The sequence below is a fragment of the Trichechus manatus genome, unplaced genomic scaffold (genome assembly GCF_000243295.1).
Source record: "Trichechus manatus latirostris isolate Lorelei unplaced genomic scaffold, TriManLat1.0 scaffold00104, whole genome shotgun sequence".
NCBI classification, from domain to species: Eukaryota; Metazoa; Chordata; class Mammalia; order Sirenia; family Trichechidae; genus Trichechus; species Trichechus manatus.
In genome coordinates, this window is record NW_004444040.1 from 6,543,123 (window position 1) to 6,569,627 (window position 26,505).

At 37.4% G+C, this 26,505-nt stretch overlaps 1 protein-coding gene across 1 annotated transcript in view; it reads right to left on the reverse strand.

Moving 5' to 3' along the window:
* TMX4 (thioredoxin related transmembrane protein 4) overlaps nt 1-26,505 on the reverse strand; it is a 59,943-nt gene that overhangs the window by 13,782 nt on the left and 19,656 nt on the right. The window contains exons 2-5 of the mRNA XM_004383053.3: nt 23,571-23,686; nt 15,456-15,501; nt 13,713-13,841; nt 11,031-11,076 (exon numbers count right to left, since the gene is read on the reverse strand). Coding sequence (XP_004383110.1) covers nt 11,031-11,076; nt 13,713-13,841; nt 15,456-15,501; nt 23,571-23,686 — 337 coding nt within the window. The remainder of the gene's footprint in view (nt 1-11,030; nt 11,077-13,712; nt 13,842-15,455; nt 15,502-23,570; nt 23,687-26,505) is intronic.

Sequence of the window (26,505 nt, forward strand, 5' to 3'; positions counted from 1 at the left end):
TGACTCTCCTCTCTAGTTAAACACAAGTTTGCAAGCTGCGTCTACACATATAAGTAAGCTCCCACAAAGGCCATCCAATGATTTATGCATTTAATGATGCCTAAAGAACAAGTCAAATTTTACACTGGGAATCTGAAAGTAAGAATCAAGTTCATAGCTAATAAGAGTTTTATTTTTTGTCACTTTCCTCTAATAATTATATACATTCAATGCTTACTCATAATACAGCATCCATATAAAAAATCCAACTTCTTGGCCTTTTACCACGTTCAAGTAGAAACAAATTACTACTTACAGAACACCAACCATTTCAAATAAATGTCTCCATATATATATATATTTTATGGTCAGACTCTCATCGCTTTACCCTTACCCACCCGTAACAATTTTCCAAAACTATCATAAAACATAAAATGTAGTATCAGACGGCAGAAACAGTTTTCCCATTAACTGATTATAAGCAAAAGAGACTTCATCAAAGTCTTAAAGTAGAGTGTATATCCCCTTATGTTTATTGTTACGCAGGACTCCACTTGATGACAAACACTAAAAAAAATGAATGAACAGACGCAATCTTAGCTAGAAATTGTTTACATCCTAAAATCAGGCAAAAATTACAGATATGAACTTTCTAATTTGAAGTCACAACCCACTTAGATGTGGACTTGCAGGAGCCATGCTTCCTGGTGAGGGTTTAGTGGTCATAAGACATTATCTGCTTTAAACTCTTATAGCTTCAAAAATATCTATTCATTACATTTCACTTATTTATTAATTTAAGTAGCAATTACTGGGCCCTCATGATGAAACAGCTCAGCAGGCAGAGATAATGGCTGAATGACTTGCCTAGAACTGACAATGCTGATAAAAATAATTCTAAGTTTCTATTTTAATTTCATATTTCTCAAAATCTAAATCACTCATCTCCCACTGGTTCTTTACTTTGTAAATATCAAAGAAACTAAATAACACATTGTGTTCTGGCTTAATTCTGAAACATAAGCAGACAAACAGCTTTTTTACTGACTTAAATAATCTGCGATCCTTTCTATTTTCTTGTTCAGCAAAAGAAACAGATAGATCTAAAGACTCAGCAAGCACTTAAACCTGGCAAGTGACCTCAAAGTGCACAATAAGTATTTGTTGAATAAGGAAAAATACTAGCAAATCTTTAAGCCCTTTGTTATGGACTGAATTATGTCCCCCCAAAATATGTGTTGTAAATCCTAACCTCTATGCCTGTGGCTATAATCCCATTTGGGAATGGGTTGTCTTTGTTATGTTAATGATGCAGAATTAGTTTAGGGTGTATCTTGAGTCAATCTCTTTTGAGATATAAGAGATTAAACAAGCAACCACAGCAGAGATAGGGTTAAGATGGATACCAAGACACATGGAGACTGCCAAAGAACCAGGAAAAGCAGAAGAGCATGGACCTTCCTCCAGAACCTATATAGAGAAAGCCTTACCCTAAAGCCAGCACCCTGAATTCGGACTTCTAGCCTCCTAAACTGTGAGAAAATAGATTTGTTTGTTAAAGACACTCGTGGTATTTCTGTTATAGCAGCACTAGACGAATAAGATACCATTCATAGGAAATGCAACTCTTGATTTTTAAAACTACCATCTGTCCTCTGTTGAAGGCACTGGTCATCATTCTGCCCTCAGCCAGGGCAGTTGTTTATTAATAGTAACCCACCACGCTACAGACCAGCTGGTAAAAGGTGTCTGGGAACAGGCTATTTCATTCAAACTCTTCTTGATGGAAGTTCTCCACTTTAGAAAATAATGTGCACTGCATGTATTTATGCTTTTCTTGATGACTCATCAGGGTTAAACTCTGAAATGTGCCAACGCATTAGCAGATACGGAATGCCAGGTTTCACCTGTGCTGACCTGTGGATTACTGCTTTATAAGTATCCGGTCATTTACTTTATTCATATACTTAGGATCAATAAGGTGCATTTATAAACCCTTCCGGACAGTATCTTATGCCCTTTCTGAAAAATGAATTATTGGAGAAAGCCTCAAGAAACTTTCTAATATTTTCTAGATTTCAATAAATTACTTGCCTCCATCCTCTTAATCATTCCATTCTGAGTCACACATTTCTTAGTACATACAAAGCATCCTCTTATTTTAATAAGCTCCATTTCAATTTTCTTGTAAGCATCAACTTCCTCTTTAAGGGATTTATTTGAGCTTCTTAGAGAAATCCTGCCATCTTGTGGTCTTTTAGGTGATTATTACTAATGACTCATTAATCACGTTGTGTTTTCACAACAGCAGACATCAGTCTGTTTACTCTGTCTGAGTTCACCATGGTTTTAGGGTCCCTAAGGAGTGTTAGGATTCATGGTACTACGTACTTGAAGTTTTGCTGTATATATGTTTCCAAAGTAATGACTGTTTAAAACTGATCTAATTCCATTTTAGATTCCTGTGTTTCTGTTTCTTAACTTCTTGTGAAAATACTGATTTGTGTTCTATACTGTATGTGCTCACTACAAGGAAACATCCTACTCATTTACTTTTTTTTTTTTTTGGTCAGAGCAAATTCTGTTTTTATTTTTTCCCCCATACAAAAATTTATATATACATCGTTATGTAACCCTAATTGCTCTCCCCCTACTGTGACAGCACACTCCTCCTTTCCACCCGATTCCCCATGTCCATTCAGCTAGCTCCTAACCCTCTCTGCCTTCCCATCTCACCTCCGGACAGAAGCTGCCCGTTTAGTCTCTTGTATCTACTTGAGCTAAGAGGCACACTTCTCACAAATATCCCTTTATGTCCCACAGTCCAGTCCAATCCTTGTCTGAAGAGTTGGCCTCGGAAACTGTTTTAGTTCTGGGCTGATAGAGAATCCAGGGGCCATGCTTTACGGGGTTCCTCCAGTCTCAGTCAGACCACTAAGTCTGGTGTTCTTACTAGAATTTGAGTTCTGCACCCCACCTTTCCTGTGTTCCATCCAGGACTCTCTGTTGTGTTCCCTGTCAGGGCCGTCACTGGCGGTAGTAGCCAGGCACCATTTAGTTCTTCTGGTCTCAGGCTGATGAAGTCTCTGGTTTATGTGGCCCTTTCTGTCTCTTGGGCTAATACTTTCCTTGTGTCTTTGGTGTTCTTCATTCTCCTTTACTCCAGGTGGTTGATGGCTGCTTGCAAGCTTTTAAGACCCCAGACGCCACTCACCAAAGTAGGATGCAGAACATTTTCTTAATAAACTTTGTTATGCCGATTGACCTAGATGTCCCCTGAAAGCATGGCCCCCAGACCCCTACCCATGCTACTCTGTCCCTCAAAGTGTTTCACTGTATTCGGGAAACTTCTTAGCTTTGGTTTAGTCCAGCTGTGCTGACTTCCCCTGTAGTGTGTGCTGTCCTTCCCTTCACCTAAGATAATTCTTATCTACTATCTAGTTAGTAAATAACCCTCACCCTCCCTCCCTACCCTCGTAACCATCAAAGAATGTTTTCTTCGGGTTTTAAACCTTTTCTTGAGTTCTTATAATACTGGTCTTATACAATATTTGTCCTTCTGTGACCAACTAAATTCACTCAGCATAATGACCTCCAGCTTCCTCCATGTTATGTTTCACGGCTTCACTGTTGTTCTTTATTATTGCGTAGCATTCCATTGTGTGGATATACCATAATTTGTTTATCCATTCATCTGTGGATGGGCACCTAGGTTGTTTCCATCTTTTTGCTATTGTGAACAGTGCTGCAATGAACATCCTACTCCATTTACTTGAAATGTACTAAAATGTCACCTGATGGGATAATACCTTCTACTGTTGTAACAGATGACTGATTTAGAGCTAATTTTTAGCTACATACAAATTTGTATGAGAAGACTAAATGCAAACATCATTACACTAGAATAAATGAGAAGAAAATTTCAATGAGTGGTCAAATGGATTTAAGGAATGGACAGGCCAAAGCCTCCAGAGATGAGAGGTAGAGCCGTCCTTCCCCTGGGAAGCCAGTACTCCCTCTAGGAGTCTGAACTACTCACTGCAGGTGGGATGAGATGCTGCCCAAGGTCACCCAGCCAGCTACCCCAGAACTCGGAGTCTCATTCAGGGCTGGGCTAGCCCTGAAGAACACAAAACCTTTTCGATTCAGACTCTATGTTTCACAGAACATACTGCCAGTCTAGGACAACCCCTGCGCCCCTTTCAGACACAGGTCAGCGTCATCAAAATACTTCGCCCACCTGGGAGCAGCTAGGAAGGCTCCTCAGTGGTGGCCAAGGGTTGACTCCCCACCATGTTTTACCCTCACAACACCAGGAGACAACCTCACAGCCCCCTATGAGGTTTAAGAGAGGCATCTCGGAGAGGCACAGTGGATGTTCACCATCTCACTGTAACATTGTTGTAGACTTTTTTTTAAAGGAAAAAAAAAGGGCAAGAGAAGAGAAGCCACTAACTATAACACAGGAATGTTTTGGAGTTCTTAAATTCACTCGTACAGTCTAAACATTCATGGTCTTTAAATCTCATCATGAGATATTTATAAAACATTAAATCACATGTGATGTCAATTTAATCATAAGGTAGTATCCATCACACATATTTCCTCCCTCATTTTACCTAGAATTTTCCAAATGCCTGCATCCTTTCTTAACAACAGTAACATTTAGGTTAGGTAAGTTACATCATATATTATTACGTCAGTGAATGGTACAGATTCACCAAATGCAACAAAATAATGCTTTAAGTACATTCAAATGCTAAACTTAGTTAGCAAAAACATACACTGTATGACTGTCATAGAACCTCCACTTTAATCCTGCTATCACTCTTGGTTAAAAAAATAAAAAGATAAAAGTATTCCTTGTTGCCTAATCAGAAGGGAAAGCTAAAATAACAAAGACAACAATGGTTAATGAATATAACCAATAAAAAGCAATTATCAAGTACGTAGTAGAGATCAGGCTCTGTGCTAAGCATTCAAAGTGTTCTAGTAACAACAGTCTATGGCAAGGACAACAGATTGTATGTTAAGGACATACACATGAGGTGGGAAACAATGACTTGTCTCTCCTGAAGAGAGAAGGATAATGCCCCTCTCACTGTTGCAGTCAACTGTGAAAATGAGAAGACTGAAAACTGGAAAGTCTTGATAAATGTGTCACAGACAAAATCTCAACTCCAGGACTTCCAATCCTGACTATGTCACCAGACGAACAGTGGTGCTTCCCAAAGTTCAATCTTCCGCACACTGCTTTCATATTTGCGTCACCTCGTATCAACCTTTGTAGTAGTAACACTTTTCATTATGTTGGATCACTTTTTTTCTAAACTTACATCAATTTTAAAAGGGATTTTATAGTGCTACTTTATAAAAGGACAATCAGTAGCAACTGCATATTTTGAAGTTAGCTATTCTTTAAGAAACTGCTAGCGGTACATCATCCAGGCTTCAGTGGCTCCTGTAAATTGTAGGTGAAATGTCAATGCTATCAATGAGGATGGGTACTATTGTTAAAATGACTATTACTTCTATGCATTTATATAAAAATTACAATACATAGCTGAATATCAACTGTATCAATACTTACAACTGGATTAGAAATACAGATTGAATTTTGGGGGCTGGAAGAACACTGGAGATCATCTATTCTTGTCCCACATTGTGGTATAAATTGCCTATCCAAGGATCTCTGGGACCCAGGATGACAGCAGGAGATGCACAGGATCTGGCTTATAAGACTATTCAAGAAACTTCCTCACCTCAAACAAAAACATACAGGAGGCTGGTGTTTGTTGGGCAGACCCAACAAACCCCCTGAGTTCACAGGAACTCAACCAACAGGCATCTCATCACTAGCTGATCCCAGCATCCTGAGGACCAGCTTTTATCTCCAGAATGCCAGACCGAGCAAGTTGGCTTTACTCCTACGGCAGAAACTCGAAGACTTTAAGAAAGCACCAGATCAGTAGAATCTGATCTTCTAGATATTGCTCTTGGTTTTGCTTTCTCTTTTCCATTGAAGAAAAATCAGAAATTGCAGAAAGCAAAACCCAAACCAAACCTACTGCCGTTGGGTCGATTCTGACTCATAGTGACCCTATAGGACAGAGTTGCACTGCCTCATAGGGTTTCCAAGGAGCGGCTGGTGGATTCCAACTGCCAACCTTTCGGTTAACAGGCCAGCTCTTAACCACTGCGCCATCAGGGTTTCAAAAAGCATAAAGGATGTTTAAAAACCAGCCATAATTCCAATATCAGAGACAATCATTGTTGATATCTGTTAATGTCTCTCTGAAGCCCTGGTGGAGCAGTGGTTAAGTGTTCGGCTGCTAACCAAAAGGTCGGCAGTTTGAATCCACCAGCCACTCCTTGGAAACCCTATGGAGCAGTTCTACTCTGTCCTATAGAATCGCTATGAGTAAGAATCAACTCGACAGCAATTTTTTTTTTTTTAATGTCTCTCTAGGCCTTTCCCTGTACACAGACAAAAACTCGACATAATCATAAAACTATACATACTGTTTTGTTCTTTTTCTCCATTTCATAACATACATGTCTCCCTCTGAAGGTTTTTATATCTAACCAGTTACCACCCAGAGGAGACTGCTGCTGTCCATGTAGCCACAAAAATCTCAGTAGGATAAGAGAGATCCTGGATAGGCACCAACAATTATGCCTCACTGGTATTAGCCACACTATGTCTTTTCTTCTGTGTTTTCATCTTCTTTCTCTGACATTTCACACTCTTTTGGTTCTAGCCACCTCACCACTGGGCCCTCACACCATGTGAAGTGTTTCTTCTGTTCATTGTGTTAATATGGTTGTACTGCAGTTTGTTATTATCTAGAGACAAATTGAAATAGATTATGTTCCCCTCAATTATAGATTCAACATTGATGCAAGGATCCCAGGCAAGGTGAATCAACCAAACCAAACCCATTGCTGTCGAGTTGATTCCGACTCACAGCAACCCTACAGGACAGAGCAGAACTGCCCCACAGGGTTTCCAAGGAGTGGGCGGTGGATTTGAACTGCTGACGTTTTGATTAGCAGCCAAACTCTTAACCACTGCACCACCAGGGCTCCAGGCAAGCTGAAGAGCTAGCTAAATAAGCTAATTAAGCCAGCAGGATTGTCACCTATAAGGACAAACTCAGTATGTGGTTTTGTAAGGCTAACAAGGCAAAAGCGTACCTAGAGGGTGAAGTGGGAACCAGAGACCTGACAGATGGCCAAGGATCTGGTCCCACCAGGCCAGATTACATACTCCTTACGAATAAGAGGCCAAGGACTGGATTCTAGAAAAACAGGTGATGAGAGCCCTGTCATAAGATTATTTTTTTTTCGGCTTTCTAAAAATATTATGTTTTCAAGTAGAACTGAAGTACAATAAATTGCATGTATTTGAAGTGCACAATTTGATAAATTTTGATGTATGTATACAATCATGAAACGATTGCCATTATCAAGATAGTGAGCATTTCCTTCACCTCAAAAAAGTTTCCTTTGACACTGCTCATACAGAGGTTACAATCTACTAAGAAAGAAAACATTTATGTCATAATATGAGAGACAACACTGGTAATCAGTAATGAGTGTTAAATAATGGTATGGTTGATAAGAGCTATGGTACAGAAATTCAGGAGGGAGAAATACTGTAGGCAAATTGAGAACGGCTTCACCATTTCCTAACTCGTGTATTTTCTTGTCTCTCCCTCTCTTTTGTTTTCAATGATATTGTATGCTGTTTTCAGTGAAGGTTTACATAGCAATTTAGTTTCCCATTCAACAATTTCTACACAAATTGTTCAGTGACATTGGTTACATTCCTCTCAATGTGTGAACATTCTCATTATTTCCATTCTGTTTGTTCTGTTAAAAATATTTTTATAAAGATAAAAAAAAAAAAGCATATAAATCCTTAAGAAAAAGCAAGGTACTATGAAAAAAGAGAACTGGAAAAAAATCTAGAATTCTTGTAAGTGATAAATATGCATATTCACTGACATTAACAATTCAGTGCCAGAGTTAAACAACAGATTATTCCCAGCTGGAGTGACCTAGAAGACAGATCTGAAGAATTACTCAGCTGTAGCAGAGACAGAGAGAAAGAAAATACAAAAGGAAGACTAAGAGACATGGATGACAGAATGAAAAGTTTCATTATATATCTAACAAGAGTTGCAGAAGTCAAGGATAAAAAGGATACAGATAATAGATGAGAATGTTTCAAAACTGATAAAATAAATTTCTATATTAAAAACCATGAGAGATACACTTTGTGTCCAAACATGGACAAAGAGTGAAACTGCAGAACACTGGAAACAAAAATAACTTAAATTAACAGAAGAAATGCAGAAAACAAAAAGCAAATTTCCAATTCAGCAACAACAGAGGTCAGAGGGTAATAGTTTTAACTAGATGAGAAAAAAATGATTGTCAGCCCTGAATTCTACTCACATCTAAACTCTCATTTGAGAGTTAGGGAAAAATAGACATTTTGAGCCAATTAAAGATGACTATCAGACTTCCACTGAAAGAGACATTAAAAGATAAACTTTGGAGAGAAGGAACATGAACCCCATAGGAAGGCAAGAAGCACTGGTGTGTAAATCAATTTGTAAGCACATGGGTAAATCTATATACACTGACCACATAAAACAAAAAATAATAATGAGTGATTTGGGGGGTATAAAAGATTGAAATAAAATCCTAGATAATAACAACATGCAAACATTAAACCACTGTAAGATCTTTGCATTGTTCAGAAGAAGGGTGGCTGTAAGGATTAACTTTAGATCTTGCTAGTTAAGTATGTAAGTTTAAACTTAAGCGTGGCTTCTAAAAAAATAACAGAACAACTTCCAAATTACTGAAGGGAGAAAGGAAGACAAAATATATTCAGTAAGTCCAATAAATGGTAGTAGGAAAAATAAAACCTAACAAACAGAAAAAAAAGAATGGCAGAAATAAACTAGATGCATTTATGATCCCAATAAATATAAATGGACTAAATTTATCAGTTAAAAGATATACTCCTTGCTATACATTTTTTATAAGACTCACTTAAAACAAAACGGAAACAAAAAAGTTGAGAGTAAAGAGATAGGTGGAATAAGAAGATATTCTAGAGAAATACTAACTAAAACAAATATACATGGTATTAATATTAGACAAAACTGAACTTATAGAATGTAGAATTTTAATTGTGTCAAATTTTACAGTTCATCTTATAAACTACTACTTCTCTTTCTAAATACCTAGAAAGACAGCATAAATATACATATAAATGCTATATACACTGTACTTCTCAATCACTAAGAACAACATCTTAATTGGTTATTCAGAGATGGGTCCTATTCTATTCTCCAAATGGCTTTCTCTACAGGCCAACACATCCAAACAGAATTCATCTATGTTGCCCATAGCTGGGCACTGTGTGTACAAAGATAAAACACTCACCTCTGGCCTTGATGTGCTCAAACGCCACACACTGTAATCACTTTCAGGATATAATGAAAAACTGTAACTCCTTATCTAAACTCTTGCTTATCTAAGCACTAAATGCCAAGCTATATAAGGTCAGAGCAATTACTTATCTTCCCTCACACTCTGTCTCTGAAAGTAAAACTTCTCTTTAACAACTAGTGAAGGCCATGATCAACTTTCATCTAATCTCTTCTTAACCCACAGAACAAATTAATCTCTTGATCCGCACTTATCTTAGGTTCTGTTTAAGATCCTGCTATCAATGCTTCCTGACAGCCATCTATTACAATTATTCTGTTGAATCAGAAATTATAAGGCTACAAGGCTCTCAGCTGGCTATTGACTATATAGCTCTGTCCACCTTTAGTGCCAATACACTGCAAAAGGCATAATTCATTACTCTAAATTCCCAGTAATTCTCAGCCCTTGAAAAAATACCTCACTAATGTTAAGAAAGTAGCAGAAGGAAACCACATGAATTTCAAACTATGTGGAGGAAGGGAAAATATTTATTATTGTTTAATATGATAAATACCAAAAAAAAAAAAAAAGTTGAAAAAAGATGGAATCCAAGTCTCCCACTAGTCTCTGCTGTTAAAAACAAAAACGAAACCAACAAAAAAGCCTAAACTAGCTATTCCTGATCTCCTAAGGCAGAAAATGTAATACAACTGGGACACAAAAGGGTCCTCAATGTGCATGAGAGACAGAAAACAGCCCTCATGAGTTTCTTGAATACTAAGTTCCAAATATGACAGCGTGACCTAAAAAATCATAGTTTAGAAAAGAGAAATGTAGGGACTCACTCTGAATATTTTTAAAAACATTTTAAGGAGATAATACTTAATTCTAGAGTAATCTTGTTAAATCTGGTAGGAATTGGCCCACTCCCACAGATCAAGAGGAACAAAAGGCTATGTGACATATTCAAGATTACTTAAGTCAACATTTTAACCTGAATAACAGTTCTTACACTCTGAAATGAGTCAGTGCAATGATACAATCCCATAAAGCATAAGTACACAGCTTTTTCTTAAAGGGGCAGATAGAAAATATTTTAGGCTTGTGGGCCACACAATCTCTTTCTAATGACTCAACTCTGCCATTGTACTGCAAAAGCAGACATAAATAACAGGTAATGAATGAACTTGGCTGTGTTTCAATAAAACTTTATTTACAAAAACAAGCAGTCGGTCCTCACAGTAGTTTTCTGACGCCTGATATATATAGAACCACTTTCAGGCTTCCCCATTCTTTGATCTGTTGCGATCAAAAGAATAGGAAAACAAGATAGAAGTAAAACCACACAGAACCTTCAGCTTTGATAAAGGGTTTCATTACTGACCTAAGAAAATATGACTTTCACACAGTACTTATGGGTCCCCGTTCAACTTACGTCTTTCTATACATGAGAACAGTTGTGTCATTTAAGAACAAAAGTGAAAGTATAAAAGTATTTATCAAATGTTTATTTTCCCACTGTTTAGAAGTTACATTATTAGTCTTAAATAAAACTCTCTGGGAATATAATTTCAAAGGGCATATTTAAGATCACTTACCCATATCTTGCCAGAGATGCTAAAAAGACCAGCCATTCCAGACATTCTAAAAATAAATAAATTAGTTAATAAAGAGAACCACTGGTTACACATACTACAAAAAAGAAACCAAAATTCAAGTCAAAGAGATGACTCCTCTACTGACCCCTCCACTTCTTGCTATGTATTTCCCTCTTTCTGACTCACTTCCATTCTTATAGAGCCTACTCATCATTGGAATCACTCCACTGCATACACATTCAAATTCCTGTAGACTTTTCTCTTTCCATTGGACATACCTAGCTAAACTCCCAACCCTGAGCAGCTGAATGTCACTGGGAAGAAAAAAAAAAAAATCACATGACCAGCTACTAGTCTCTTTTCACAAACCTCAAGGAGCACTCAATACTGCCCAGTCCCACTGCATTTCTTTAGGCTCTGAGATGACGGCAAATTTCCTTTTTGCTCTCTTCAAACCTTACCCATCCTCCCCACCCCATGCACTCTCAGCTATCAAACACTCCTTGTATGTCATTGAGAAATCAGAAGCCAGTATGTGATCTTTCTTATCTCCCCACTACTAAATCTGAGCCTGATATCCACCTGCATCCACCTTCTCATTACTACAAAGACGTCTATCTGCCCTAGAAATCAAAACCCACTGCCGTAGAGTCAATGCCGACTCATCGGACCCTAAAAGATAGAGAACTGCCTCAAAGGCTTTCCATTTACAGATCACCAGGTCTTCTCTCCTGAGGATCACCTAGTGGGTCTGAACCTCCGACCTTTCAGTTAGCAGCCAAGTGCTTAACCACTGTGCCATCAGGGTTATCTGCCCTAAAACCCGTTGCTGTCGAGTCGATTCCAACTCACAGCGACCCTGTAGGACAGAGCAGAACTGCCCCATAGGGTTTCCTAGTCTGAAATCTTTACAGAAGCAGATTGCTGCATCTTTCTTCTGTGGAGCGGCTGGTTAAGCCAAGAGCTTAACCACTGTGCACCCAGGGCTCCTCCACAGTTCAATTCCTCCACTGTGCCTTGGATCTCATTCCTTTTGTCTTGTTAATGACATGGTTCTTTTCAGTCATTCTCTCTTCCTACATTAGCAACTTCTCCCTCTGTGGCATACAAACATGCTCTACTGTCTTCCATGTTTTAAAAATAGCATCCTGGCCCTCCCGTGGCCCTCCAGATTCATAGACAAACTTCTCCAAAAAGTATTCTACACTTGCTATTTCCTCTTTGTCACTAAACTATACATATATATACATATTTTTAACCCATTTAAATCTGGCTTCCACCCTGACTACTGTACTAACACTATTTATATGATGTCCTCATATTGTTTCATTCTATGTCCATGTTTCAGACTTATCTTTCTTCACTTCTTGGTAACATGGGACATAAGCAAATACTCTCCTTCTTAAGCATGCTTTACTCGGCTTCTGGGAAACCACATTCTCCTCTCCTCTTGCCTCAATGGTACTCATTTTTCATTTCCTTTTGCTGTCTCCTACTTTACCTAACCTCGTAATGTTGGGGTCTCTCATGGCTTACTCTTCTCTCTTTCCTTCTGTCTAGGTGATCCCATCCCTTCTAAGGCTTTGAACACTGTCTATATGCTGATGACTCCCAGATTTTTATCTGTGCTCCTGAATTCTTCATGGAGATCTATCTCATGTACTCAACTAGACACCTCTACAAAGAAGTCTGCATCTCAAACTTGTCAAATACAGAATCCTCGATTTTCTTTTGCTCAGATCAGCAACTGGTATCAAAATCCACCAGGTGTTTAAACCAGAGACCCGGAGTTTTTGTGAAACCTTCTTTCCTTCACCTTGGTCAAGTCTACCTTAAAACATTTTATATCAGTCCATTCTCTCCACCCCCACGCTGCCACTCTGATCCAGGCTACCACCAACCCTAGGCTGAGCTCCTAAAACCCCCTTCTGACTGGTATCACCTCATCTGTTCTTGCTCCCTCCAATGTCTTCTGTTAAGAGTCAGTTTCTCATTGCATGTACTGATAAAATCTAAGTTCCTCACCATGGACACAAGGCCCTGGGTGGTCCAGCTTTGGCCTGCCTCTCTTACTCAGCTTGTGGTAGTACCACCTTTCTGCTCCTCAACTACACCAAGCTTTTTTCTAAATTGGAGCCCATGAACATGCTATATCCTCTCCTAGGAATATTCTTCCCCCTATTGTTTTCTTTACCTGGCTTGCACCTTCTATATACTTCATCATCACGGCCAAAAGTTACTCCCAGCAGTATTCTGCTTGGAAGCCAAAGATACCATAGATTTTATTTTTTGCATGAGATACAATAGCAATTTCTTCATGAACTATAATTAAATAAAAAGCTACTCCTCCATTTTATCAACAATTTAAAAAGAAGAAAGAATGGTAAATGTGCTCAATACTAAATTTTTTTCAAGAGAAAATAATCAGCATGACTTATGCAAAAGCTAACGGAGAAGCTTTCTATAACCCACTCAAATCTGGCTACTTAATTTCCAGTATACTAAGAACTAACTGAAACATATGTAGGTAATAAAACTAAAAATACCGCATGGGATAAGCACGGTCATGTGTGGTCTGGGGAATTAGAAAGGAATATGCAGGCTTTCAAGGCCCCAGGGCTGTTAACTTGATACCTCCCACTTTATTAATGACATCTTGTCACTGAAAAAATAACAAGTTACGTTAGAGAAGCCGGGGATTTCCAGCCAGTCAGAGGCTCAACTGATTGCCATTTCTTCTCTACGATATAATTCTGCAAGTCTTCGAAGATTCCCGGGCCCCGGTAACGGCGGAAAATCCCATCCTTTGCACTATAAATTATAAAAACAAATAGAAAATAAATCCATTAAAATAATAGGTGCTACAGATAATAAAAACCAAATTGACTATTAGTTTTATAACTGAACTTCACTCTGAATTTTCATTGGCTAAAATGAAGAAAAAAAATTACAGTCAGACATAAACCAGAAGGCATGCATAAATTTTAATCTATTACAAATGAAAAATTCCAAAGCTGAAAACATTAAACATTCTTTTTTTCACTGCACAATTTGTGACTATAAGCAGAGTTCCTAGCAACGTTTAATCTGCCAAGTTACTTTTCATTATTTTTGCTATTAGTTATTTCAATTTTTCTCTTACAACAGCAAAACAGCAATTGTTATCAAGTTAAAAATAACTGTATCCACATTTTCAAAATTCTGTCATTCGAGTTCCTCCCCTCAAAATCAACAAAGCACCTCTTAGTCTAACATCTCCCTTCAGCCTTCCTTCCCTCTCACCCTCTTGCCATAGCTAAGCTTCCTAGGGGAAGAGTCTTCATTGGCTATTTCTTCCTCTTTATTACTCACTCACAACTTGGTACGAATGTGAGCTCTCTAAGTGCCATATCCATGGAGTACTTTTCTGCCAATTTTACTTCATCTGTGTTTGGCAACGTCCACTATTGAACACCCATACCCCTTTTTTCCTCCTCTCCTGTGGCTTTTTTGACATGACCATTTGGACTTCTCCCTACTACTCTAACCATCCCTTCTTAGTTTCCTTGTCATCCTTTGCAGATAAACTAATGTTGGTCAATCCCAGCTTCTATGCTTGACCTGTTTCTTTTCCCATTATATCTGTTTTCTCTACATATATTTCAACCGTTATCTACCTCAATGCTGATGAATTCCCAATATGTATTTCCAGTCTAGATCTTTCCTCTGAACTCTAGATCCTGACCAAAAAAAAAAGTCACTTGAATTTCTCCATTTGGAATTAGCATGGGCACTTTACACTGCGTCTCTTTTCCCTTCTGGCTCTATCTTCCAAACCTCATCATATTCTAATAGTTCCCTAGCTTGAAGTATGGCAGTAGCTTTCATTGGTTACACATGGCCTGATTAAAGTCATCATTGACTCTTCTTTCCCTATGGTTAACCAGTCACCAAGTCCCACTGATCCTACCTTCTAAGTATCTCTGAAATCCATCCTTTCTTTTCTCTTTACAACATCACCACCCTGAGCCTCTCTAGCCTCATCATCCAGATGACCCAATACCCTATGGGCCAACCATACAAAACTAGTTACAGTTCTCACAAGGTGCAGCATTTTCTCCTGGGCTTTTCCATGCTACCTCCTGTATCTGGAAAGGCCTTCTCCACCTTGACTGCTTAACCAATCCCTGCTTATCTATTAAGAATCATCCTATCTTTTATATCATCAGAAAAATCTTCTCTGACCCCTTCTCCCCATCTCATTCCTGCATGAAATTAGGTTCTCTTTCTCTAGGCACACCTCTCTTCTGATAGCTATCACTCTATGCAGTTCGGTCTTTCTCCCCTCACGTTAAGATGAATGAATGGTTGTTATGGAAAAAAACTAAGCATTCCTGATACACATCAATTGCTTCTACGTAAGACCAGAATATTATTTAAACTTACTGAAAAAATGCTGGTAGTGTGGTGACAAAGAAGCGGCCACTCAAACCTATAAGAAGCATAAACAAGAAATAAAGTCAAACTCAGTGTAATCCAAGCACTTATTTAAGTTCCAAGAACAAGCAGCCTTGAGCTTGCTTTCATAATCATATTATTTAAATCATTAAATGTTTCAATCACATTTAATATTTATTTTTTTGACTTAAATTTGATTTTTAACCATTTCTATTTACCTAACACTTTTCAGTCACTGACATGCAATTCACTTATCTTCCATGTGTTACCCTGGAGTTTTTTTGGCTTGAACCCATTTAGGATTGCGTGGTGGTTGAGAGGATAGGTTTGGAGTCATACAACATGGGATAAATACTAACCTCCCCTTTTAATAGCTCTGTGAATTGAAATAAATTACTGAAAAGAGCTTCAGTTACATCAACTGTAAAATGGAAGTTTTAAAGCCTATCCATAGGATTGTTCTGAAGTTAGATTAGGTCAAGTGTACAAAGTGCTTGGCCCAGTGTGTGGCACAATGTAAAGAACTCAATAAATTATAGGTATTAATTATTGCATAAGTTTTTAAAAAGAATAAAGAGTATGAAATAATAATAAGATCTTGTACCATCTTTGCACATTTATAATTTGCAACTACTGTCAAGAGAATATATGTACAGTAAACATTTTTTTTTCAATTTGTCTTAGCAAACCTTTACTGAATACTAACTATATGTTAAGTACTATGCTGGATACACACAAATAAAACCCTTAAGTCACTCAGCAAATATTTACTAAGCATCTTTTTTGTTCCAGGGACTGTGATAAGTGTTCAAGACACACAGATAAACAAAAATATGTATAGTTTCTGTTCTCTCACAGAGCTTAGAGTCTAGCAGTAGAGAAAAATAATCAACTAATCACAATCATGACTGAAAACTAAAATGGATGATATGAAGAAAAGGGTTATGAACAAAAACCTGAATAAGATGTTTACAAATAAATAATATGTGGGCATCAAGAGGGAGTACACCTGATTCTGACAAAGAAAAGGAGAGCTAAAGGATCCTCCCAACCACAGGGAAGGTTTCTTTGGGCTATCCCAGCATGGAAAAATGACAGAGACATCATTTTAAAACTTCTCATCACTTCTGTCTTTCTCCCCCAAGAACAATCTGGATAAAATCAAACATTATCCATTTAAATCAAGTCACTCAAATTTTACATCTTTCTGGTCACCAATTTGAAATTTGAAGTTTTACTTCTAATAAAATGGGAAATTTGCTTTCCTTCCACTTATAAAGTATAATAATGTATTAATTGACAATGACTGTTCCCAAAGGATCCTTTTTTTTTCCCCTCATATCAAACAACAACACACAAACACACAAAACAAACCTTTTGTTGTTGAGTCAGTTCCAACTCATGGCAACCCCACGTGTGCAAAGGAGAACTGCACTCCACAGGGTTCTCAAGGTTATAATCTTTTAGAAGCAGATCACCAGACTTTTCTTCCATGGGTTCAAACTGCCAACCTTCAATTAGACTCAAGCACTTAACCGATTGTGCATGCCACCCAGGGACCCCTATATCAGACCAAGTGGACTCTAAAACATCCCTATGGCGCTTAAAAGGAAACAAAGTGCTCTGAGGGTAAAAAGGCAATGTTACAAAAACAAACATTTTCTCTATACCTTTATCATTGTACATTAAACAACAAAAGTTTTATTACTGGCAATACAAAAACACAAGTGACCTAAGGAGAAGTCAACTAAGGATTGTAACAAGCTCTCTGTCCACAGGGCATTTTTCACCTTTAACATTGCTTGCAATTCCACCCTAGCAGGGAACAAGTAGATCTTTTAGTATATTTCCAACTGTAAATTTTCAGGGGGAAAAAGTATTAGGATTCCTAAGTGTTTAAAAATTATCAGATGCTTTGGTTTAGAAATAATTACTAGCAATAGTTTCATATCTCACCTCTCTCTTAGCTACAGATTCTTACAACCACTCAAAAATTTCATCTAAGGTGAGTTATTAAGTTCAGGAATTACACTTTGTTCATATGGTCTTTTAAAACAGAATGAACAAATAAATAGTATTCAGTCACTTCTTAACGTTATGTAGATTTTATTTTTATCAGAATGATCAGACAGGGTTTCTAATAAATGTTAAGCATCACTTAAAACAATTTTTTTTTAGCTTGTTCTTTTAGATCCTACATAAATTCTTGGTCATCACTGGCCATGGCAAAAAAAATTAATTTTTAAAAATTTTATAAAACGCATTTAATTATATACTAGAAAAACAGTATTTCCAGATATAAACACACCTGGCTGCATTTAGTTTTCTTTCAAGCATTCCTGTCTTATATATTACAGACAGAGGAAAAGCACAGGGACTCCTCGAGCTAGCCTGATTGAGGTCAAGCCCCAGCTCTGTGTCTTACTAGGTTTCATCTGGGGCAGTCACTTAAATGATTTTATATTTATAAAGCATAAAGACCACAGTGTCTGCCATACAGTAAGTACTCCGTGGATTGTGGCACACTACTAAGCCCCTGAAGATCCAACACCACAGGAAATTCAGAGCAAGATAAATGCGACTTCCGAAAGACTGAAAGACGTCAGATAGCTCCAGTTCTCATCTCAGTGCCCTGAAAATGTCCCTATCTTTTATACTGTTGCTATCATGTGTCAAGGGAAACTTTCATTGCCTGGATTTTTAAAACATGACCACCTGGAATAGAGAAGCACTATCTGAGGTTCTAAGGTTGCAGTTTCAGGGTATAAAAACAAATTAGGTGTGTATCTTAACAAAGAATTATAACAGCACTACAGTAACTCATTTCAAGGTTTCAGTAATGGTTCACTTCAAGAACTTCAGAAAGTATGAAAGAAACCAGTGCCTTTTTAAACCTTTAAATAAACCACAAGTCTCCCAAAATTTCTGCACGTCTTTTGTACTTCAAGGTTAACTTCCACTTTAAAACGATGACTCTATTGCAACATAAAAAGGCCATAAATCTAGAATGCCAAAAAAGTTTTAATATCAGCAAACTTATCTTAAATATATACAGCAAAACAAAAAGAAGAGTTAAAAGGTTAGAGGAAGAAGATAAATTATAGTATGAAATTACATGTTGATGTGCAAAAATAAAAGAAATTAAACCTCAACATTAAGAAAATAGGGATAGCTAATAGCATTTGTTCTACCGCTTGTTAGCTGTATTGCCTTGGCATGTTACTTAACCTCTCTGAGCCTTGGTTTTGTGAGTAATTTGGAGATGAACAGTGTGTTCTTCACAGAGCTGCTGTGAAGCTAAAATGCATGTAAGTTCTTAACATGATGACAGGCTGAAGTAAATGCTCACTAAATGTTAGTTATTAACACCAAAGACAGTAGCAGAAGGAAAACACAATAAAAAGTAGAACTAACCTTAACTTTGAGATTGAAATAGAGTTGTTAATAGAATACAAAAAGACTAAATTTTACTATTTATAAAATTAAAAATAAAACTCTAAAGTACAGTAAACTAAGTTGGCTTCTGTAATAAATTCAGGGTTTTAAGTACAATGCTTATTCTTCACCTTGGTAGAGGTCTGGTTTACATCTAATCACCCACAGGTACACTATAAGCAGCTGCTGTTTTCCTGTCCTTGACAACCAAGCTCATCTGCATGGAACAGAAGGTTCAAGTACATACACATTAAATTTAATTTCCCAAAGTCAGCTCAACTGGTTTATAAAGTATGAAACATGCAATGTAACACAAACTAATCCATAGGCCTGTCCTTTCTTTGACTTCTACATCTCAGTTGTAAAACTGCAGCATGTTTATAATCCCTAGTTTTATCATTTCAAAATCTTATTTTCTGTTATAATTAAAATCTTATTTAAAATACCTAAAAGAATCTCTTATGAGATAAACTGATGGAAAAGTTATAGACATAACCAAACAGTACAGATGAACATTAAAATATTCTTCCTGTATCCTCTTCTTAAATTTTACTTCCTGAGAAAAAGAAAATTCTCCCTCTCTAGATACTTCGGCGACAAGGGAACCATGATGAAAGAATATACTAATGATATCTGTTACCAAATTGAAATTTGTATACAGCAATATCCAGTAAAGTGTTCAACTGTGGGGAAATAGAGTAGTTCAATGGTTTTCCACTGTTTAATCAGGATCTTAAATTTATTAAAAAGAAATAAACACTTACTCTGCTTCCAAGAATAGGGGCAAGCTGCCACAGAAGCTTGCCAGTGAGTTAGTGCCACACAAGACAACCTCTCTTCACTTGGCTTCCAGGACATCCTACTTCTCCATCTCCCTCTTACCTCACTGGCTTCTCCTTTTCCTCTGCTGGAACTTCTTCCTTTTTTTGTCTTCTAAATGTTGGAGTACCCTAGCTCTCAGTTCTTAAAACACTTATCTAGCACCCACTCTCTGGGTAATCTCAGCGCTTCCCTTGGTTAGAAATACAATCTACACTGATGATCCTCAAATTTGTATCTCTAGCTCATTGCTATTTGGCTGTCTCTTAAATATCCTGAACTTAACCCCTGCCCCAAACCTGATCCTTCCTCAGTTTTCTCCATTCCCTCTTTCTACCACATCCTATAACCAATCCATCAGAAAATCCTTTTGGATATTCCAGCTAAATGTACCCATCTCAAATCCAACCATTGAGCACTGCAGCTATTGCTAGCACTCTAGTCTTAAGCCACCATCTTCTCAACTCTGGACTACTGTATTAACCTCCCAACTACTCTCCTGCTTCCACTTCTGACTTCCTACAGTCAATTTTTCACACAGCAGTCAAAGGGACTCTTAAAACATAGATCAGATCATGTCACTGCCCTGCTCAAAACTTTCCAGTAGCTTCTTTCCTATCACATTTCAGATAAAATCTAAACTCCTTGCCAGAGCCAACAAGACCCTACATGATCAGATCCCTAGCCACCTCACTGGCCCTGTTTATCTCTAATACCACACTGGCGTTCATACCATTCCTCGAATAAGCCAAATACACTCCCACCTGCACATGCAGCTCCGTCTGCCTGCCAGGCGCCTCCTCTAGAGCTTGCTGATGTTCACTTTCTCAGTGTATCAAAACCTCTGCGCAAACAGTCCTTCCCTGCCCACCCTATTTAAAATAGTGGCCCCCATCATTTTTACTCTGCTTTATTTTGATTCAGAGCTCTTAGCACCATCAAACATTAGGTTACATCCGGTTACATTTTATTTTTGTTACTGTTTATCTCCTTCACTAGAATGTAAGCTCAATGAGGGGTCAAGACTTTGTCCTCCTTATTCACCTTTGTGTCACTGGTATCTAGAATAGGGCCTGAAGCATGGCAGGCCTCCAGTATTTGTTGAATAAACACATACAATTTCTAAACCCTATAAAAGATTAAATTGAAAGCATTAGGTTTATAATTATAACTTAAAATAGTATAATATGAAGTGAAATATTTTCTAGGCCTCTCAAACAATCATGCATGTAGAATTTTGTTTTCTAATTTTTATTTATGAGCTACAGTTCTCAAGTTTTTATCATTCAAAAAAATAATTCTAGAACCCATGCGCCTTTTAGGAAACCCTGGTGGTGTAGCGGTTAAGAGCCACGGCTGCTAACCAAAAGGTCAGCAGTTCGAATCCACCAGGTGCTCCCTAGAAACCATGTGGGGAAGTTCTACTGTGTCCTATAGCGTCGCTATGAGTTGGAATCAACTCGGAGGCAATGGGTTTGGGTTTGGTTGTGGTGCACACTTTTTAAAAATTTGTTCTAATACATAAAACGATCATCTCTTTTTTTGGATTTTGTTTCTTCTCCTTTCTTCTTGATGTATATTTCAAGTATATACAGCTTATATTATGTAAACACTACATATATCACTGCTGATTTTGTGTTTAACATATTTCTTCATAATTAATTTCTCTCTCACTTCATTATCAAAAAAGTACTTAATCCAGTCACAATGGAAAAATGGCTGCAAGTCTACATTTTAGATAGAAAGACTATATTCAATCAGACTTTAGATTTGTGAATCCATCATAAGGATAACTGTTTCTTTTAATTTAAATCATGCTGTGAATTTATGTCAGGTAGATGAACTCAAATGACTGAAATGTGAGTAGGCCAGCTGCATTTCTAACAAATCCATCACAGAATGTGTTTGGTGCTCACTAATTGACAAGGTGCACACCTGATTTCAAACTACTAAAAGATTTAAGTTTTCAGCAAAAATGTAATTGCAATGACTTATCTTCAAACAGAATAACTGACTATAACAGCCAAAAAAAACCAGGAACTAGTAACTATAATGTATCTGTCTCTAAACAGCAGATGGACAGAGGCAGCTTTGTTTCCAAGCTTAAAAAGATGAAGGATTAAAGACGCATAGTTTTTTACAAAAATCTCTCTCCATGGGCTTGTAGACACATGGATCTTAACAAACACCATCCATTTTGTTGTCCAGGGAGTTGGTAATTGATTACTTTGTGTTTACTGAATTAATAGTTATTACATAAAAGTGAATAGCTACACTTCCATACCTAACTTCTTCTTTTTCATAAGGAGATACAATGGGTAAAAACTGATGTAGATGGGATGAGATGACAGATAATCTATAGAATAAAAATAATTTCTTCACGAAACTTGAAAATAGCCAAATTTTAGAGATTTGGATCATAATAGCCCGATTTTTCTTCTCAATTTATATATAATATGTAAAGTTATTTTTAAACACAAATTTACTGTGCCTATCTTTTCAGAATGTAAAAGAGTTTCCTCTCTCTCCCTTTACTTTTTGGGGTAAAAGTGACCCTTTTTTTTAATCTCTTTAAAACGTTCAGCATTCACAGCTAATAAATGTAGATAGCAGAAAAAAAAAAAAACTGTTGAGTTGATTCCGACTCATAGCGACCCTACAGCGCAGAACAGAACTGCCCCATAGGGTTTCCAAGGCTGTAAATCTTTAGAGAAGCAGACTGCCACATCTTTCTCCTATGGAGTGTCTGGTGGGTTCAAACTGCCAAGCTCTCAGTTAGAAGTCAAGTGCTTTAACCACTGCACCACCAGAGCTCCAATAAATGAAGCTAGAACGACAAAATTAGAAATTCACCATACCAGAATTCACTGTGAAATATAAGATTCAGAAAAGATCATCATGGACACAACCTCAAAGTATCACCCCACAGATTACCTGCTAATTACAAATTGAGGGTGTTTCTTTATAACTGAGATGTCTGGTGTCACCGCCTTAACCAAGCACTCAAACTTAACATCATTAATGGTGACAGTACGTGCCTTCTGATGGGATGCAATATGAAGTCACAGCAACACTTCTTAGTATTCTTGTCATAAATTTCTAACCTGAATCTACTCATGCCTCTTGGCCAAACTTTTAGTTTACAGAAAACGGAAGAACAAGGTAAATGTCACCACAAGGAAACACTTGGGCAAATCCTGGCCTGTTCTCTTCAAAATGTCAGTGTCACGAAAAACTAACAAGACTTAACAACCAGATGCAATTTATGAACCTTGATTGGATTGTGCTTCAAAAAACTATGAAAAGACATATGGGGGACAACTAACCAAAAAAGACCCAAAACTGTTGCCATTGAGTTGATTCCAACTCATGGTGACCCAACGTGTTACAGAATAGAACTGCTCCATAGGGTTTTCTTGGCTACAGTCTTTACAAAAGCAGATTGCCAGGCCTTTCTTCTGTGGCACTGCTGGGTGGGTTCAAGCTGCCAACCTTTAGGTTAGCAGCCGAATGCAAACTGCTTGCATCACCCAGAGTGAGGGATAAACAGGGACAATGGAATATGCAGAAGTGCTGAAGGTTAAAGTGTCATGATGTCTGCAGCCTACTTTCAAATGGTTCGGCAAAAAGAAAAAAAATTAAAAATAAATAATACAAATATAAATATATATACACATACACATATACTAGACAGACCCAGAGATGCCAAAATCTTATCTGTCGAATCAAGGTGGTCAGTTCACAGGTAAATCAGTATTCTAGTCTTTCAACTTTTCTGTATGCTTCAAAAATTTCAAAATGAAAAATTGGAAACAAACTTCGGCATTTATTGTTCAACATTTACACTACCTGGTTCTTGAATGACATCTACCTTCCCCACGCTAATCTGAAGTATTTCACCATTCCTGGCAAATGTCTCCCATTCGGCATCGGTCTGCTGGCAAGATGGACACCAAGGGGCATAACTGTAAGAGAAGCAGAGCAAATCAGTATAAACATATAGAAATTAGTCTGTAGAACAAAATAGAGTATTTACATTTTTAAAAAGTTCTTAAGTATAAAATCAAACTTTTCCAAAGTCATGTGATACAGAAATACAAAAGTACATTTTCTCCCTAAGACTTAACGCATAAAAATAAATTCTTCAGAAAAAAATTTAGCCAAAGTTTGAGAGGATTTTTATAAATTATTGTAATGCATAAGATATTTTATTTCAATGTTATTCTTACATTGAAATTTTGAAATTTCAAATTTCAACCCCAATGTTGTCACTTTCCAGATAGCTTTTGATCCTTGAGGGCGAACACTGTTTTGAAAGCCCCACTAAAGGTGTCCCTAAACTAGCCAAACCAGTTTCAGATACATCTAAACTATAGACCTGATGGGCAGAGACCAGACAATCTGTTGCTAGTGTATCCTGAAGAATGTGAGTCATTTCCAAAGATATGTGGCAACTCCAAATTACTCAAAGAAGGAAAATAGACACTGTAGGCTAAATCAGCTCTACCAGACAAATTCTTAAATAGAAAAGGAGCTAGAAATATCTGGGCCTTCAAGCCTATAGGCTGATTTTTACATTTATTTTTTTCTCATTCAGTAAAGATGAATTGAGCATCATGCTAGAGCTGAGTTGAACTTGATGGTTCCTCTTCTTGTGGATTGTACAATCCAGAGATAAATACAGATGAGCACAGGGGTAAATAAAATCATGCTCAGCAAATAATCAGAGAAGCTAGGCTATATGAAGAAGAACACGGCATCAGGATTAGAGAAGATTCACTAACAACCTTCAATATGCAAATGATACAACCTTGCTTGCTGAAAGCGAAGAGGACTTGAAGCACTTATTGATGAAGATCAAAGACCACAGCCTTCAGTATGGATTACATCTCAACGTAAAGAAAACAAAAATCCTCACAACTGGACCAATAAGCAACATCATGATAAACAGAAAAAAGATTGAAGTTGTCAAGGATGTCATTTCACTTGGATCCATAATCAACTCCCATGGAAGCAGCAGTCAAGAAATCAAACAGTGAGAAGATAAAATACTTAGGAATAAATCTAACCAGTGATGTAAAAGACCTATACAATGACAACTACAAGACACTACTGCAAGAAACCAAAAGAGACCTGCATAAGTGGAAAAACATACCTTGCTCATGGATAGGAAGACTCAAGATTGTGAAACTGTCAATTCTACCCAAAGCGATCTACAGATACAGTGTAATCCCAATCCAAATTCCACTGGCATTTTTTAATGAGATGGAGAAACAAATCACCAACTTCAGATGGAAAGGGAAGAGGCCCCAGATAAGTAAAGCATTACTCAACAAGAAGAACAAAGTGGGAGGCCTCACACTACCTGACTTTAGAACCTATGATACCGCCACGGTAGTCAAAACTGCCTGGTACTGGTACAACGGCAGATACACAGACCAATGGAACAGAATTGAGAATCCAGACATAAATTCATTCACCTATGACCAGCTGATATTTGACAAAGGCCCAAAGTCCATTAACTGGGGAAAAGACAGTCTCTTTAACAAATGGTGCTGGCATAACTGGATATCCACCTGCAAAAAACTGAAACAAGACCCATACCCCACACCACACACAAAAACTAACTCAAAATGGATCAAAGACTTAAATATAAAATCTAAAATGATAAAGATCATGGAAGAAGAAATAGGGACAACGCTAGGAGCCCTAATACATGGCATAAACAATACAAAACACTACTAACAGTGCACAAACACCAGAAGAAAAACTGGATAACTGGGAGCTCCTAAAAATCAAACACTTTTGCTCATCAAAAGACTTCACCAAAAGAGTAAAAGACAACCTACAGACTGGGAAAAAATTTTTTGGCTACAACAAATCCAATCCGCATCTTATCTCTAAAATCTACAAGATACTGCAAAACCTCAACAACAAAAAGACAAATTAAATTAAACCCAATTAAAAAATGGGCAAAGGATATGAACAGGCACTTCGCCAAGAAGACATTCAGGCAGCTAACAGACGCATGAAGAAATGCTCATGATCATTAGCCGTTAGAAAAATGCAAATCAAAACTACAATGAAATACCATCTCACCCCAATAAGGCTAGCATTAATCCAAAACACACAAAATAATAAATGTTGGAGAGGTTGTGAAGAGACTGGAACACTTATACACTGTTGGTGGGAATGTAACATGGTACAACCACTTTGGAAATCGATTTGGCACTTCCTTAAAAAACTAGGAATAGAAATACCATAGGATCCAGCAATCCCACTCCCTGGAATATGTCCTAGAGAAATAAGAGCTGTCAAACAAATAGATATATGCACACCCATGTTTATTGCAGCACTGTTCCTGACAGCAAAAAGATGGAAACAACCTAGGTGCCCATCAACGGACAAATGGATAAACAAATTATGGTATAGTCACATAATGGTATACTATGTAACAATAAAGTACAACAATGAATCCATGAAACACCTTATAACATCGAGGCATCTGGAAGGCATTATGATGAGTGAATTTAGTCAGTCACAGAAGGACAAATATCGTATAAGACCACTATTATAAGAACTCAAGAAAAGGTTTAAACACAGAAGAAAACATTCTTTGATGGTTACGAGAGTGGGGAGGGAAGGCGAGGGTTATTCACTAACTAGACACTAGACAAGAATTATCTTAGCTGAAGGGAAGGACAGCACACACTACAGGGGAAGTCAACACAACTAAACCAAAGCTAAGAAGTTTCCTGAATACAACCAAACACATCGAGACAGA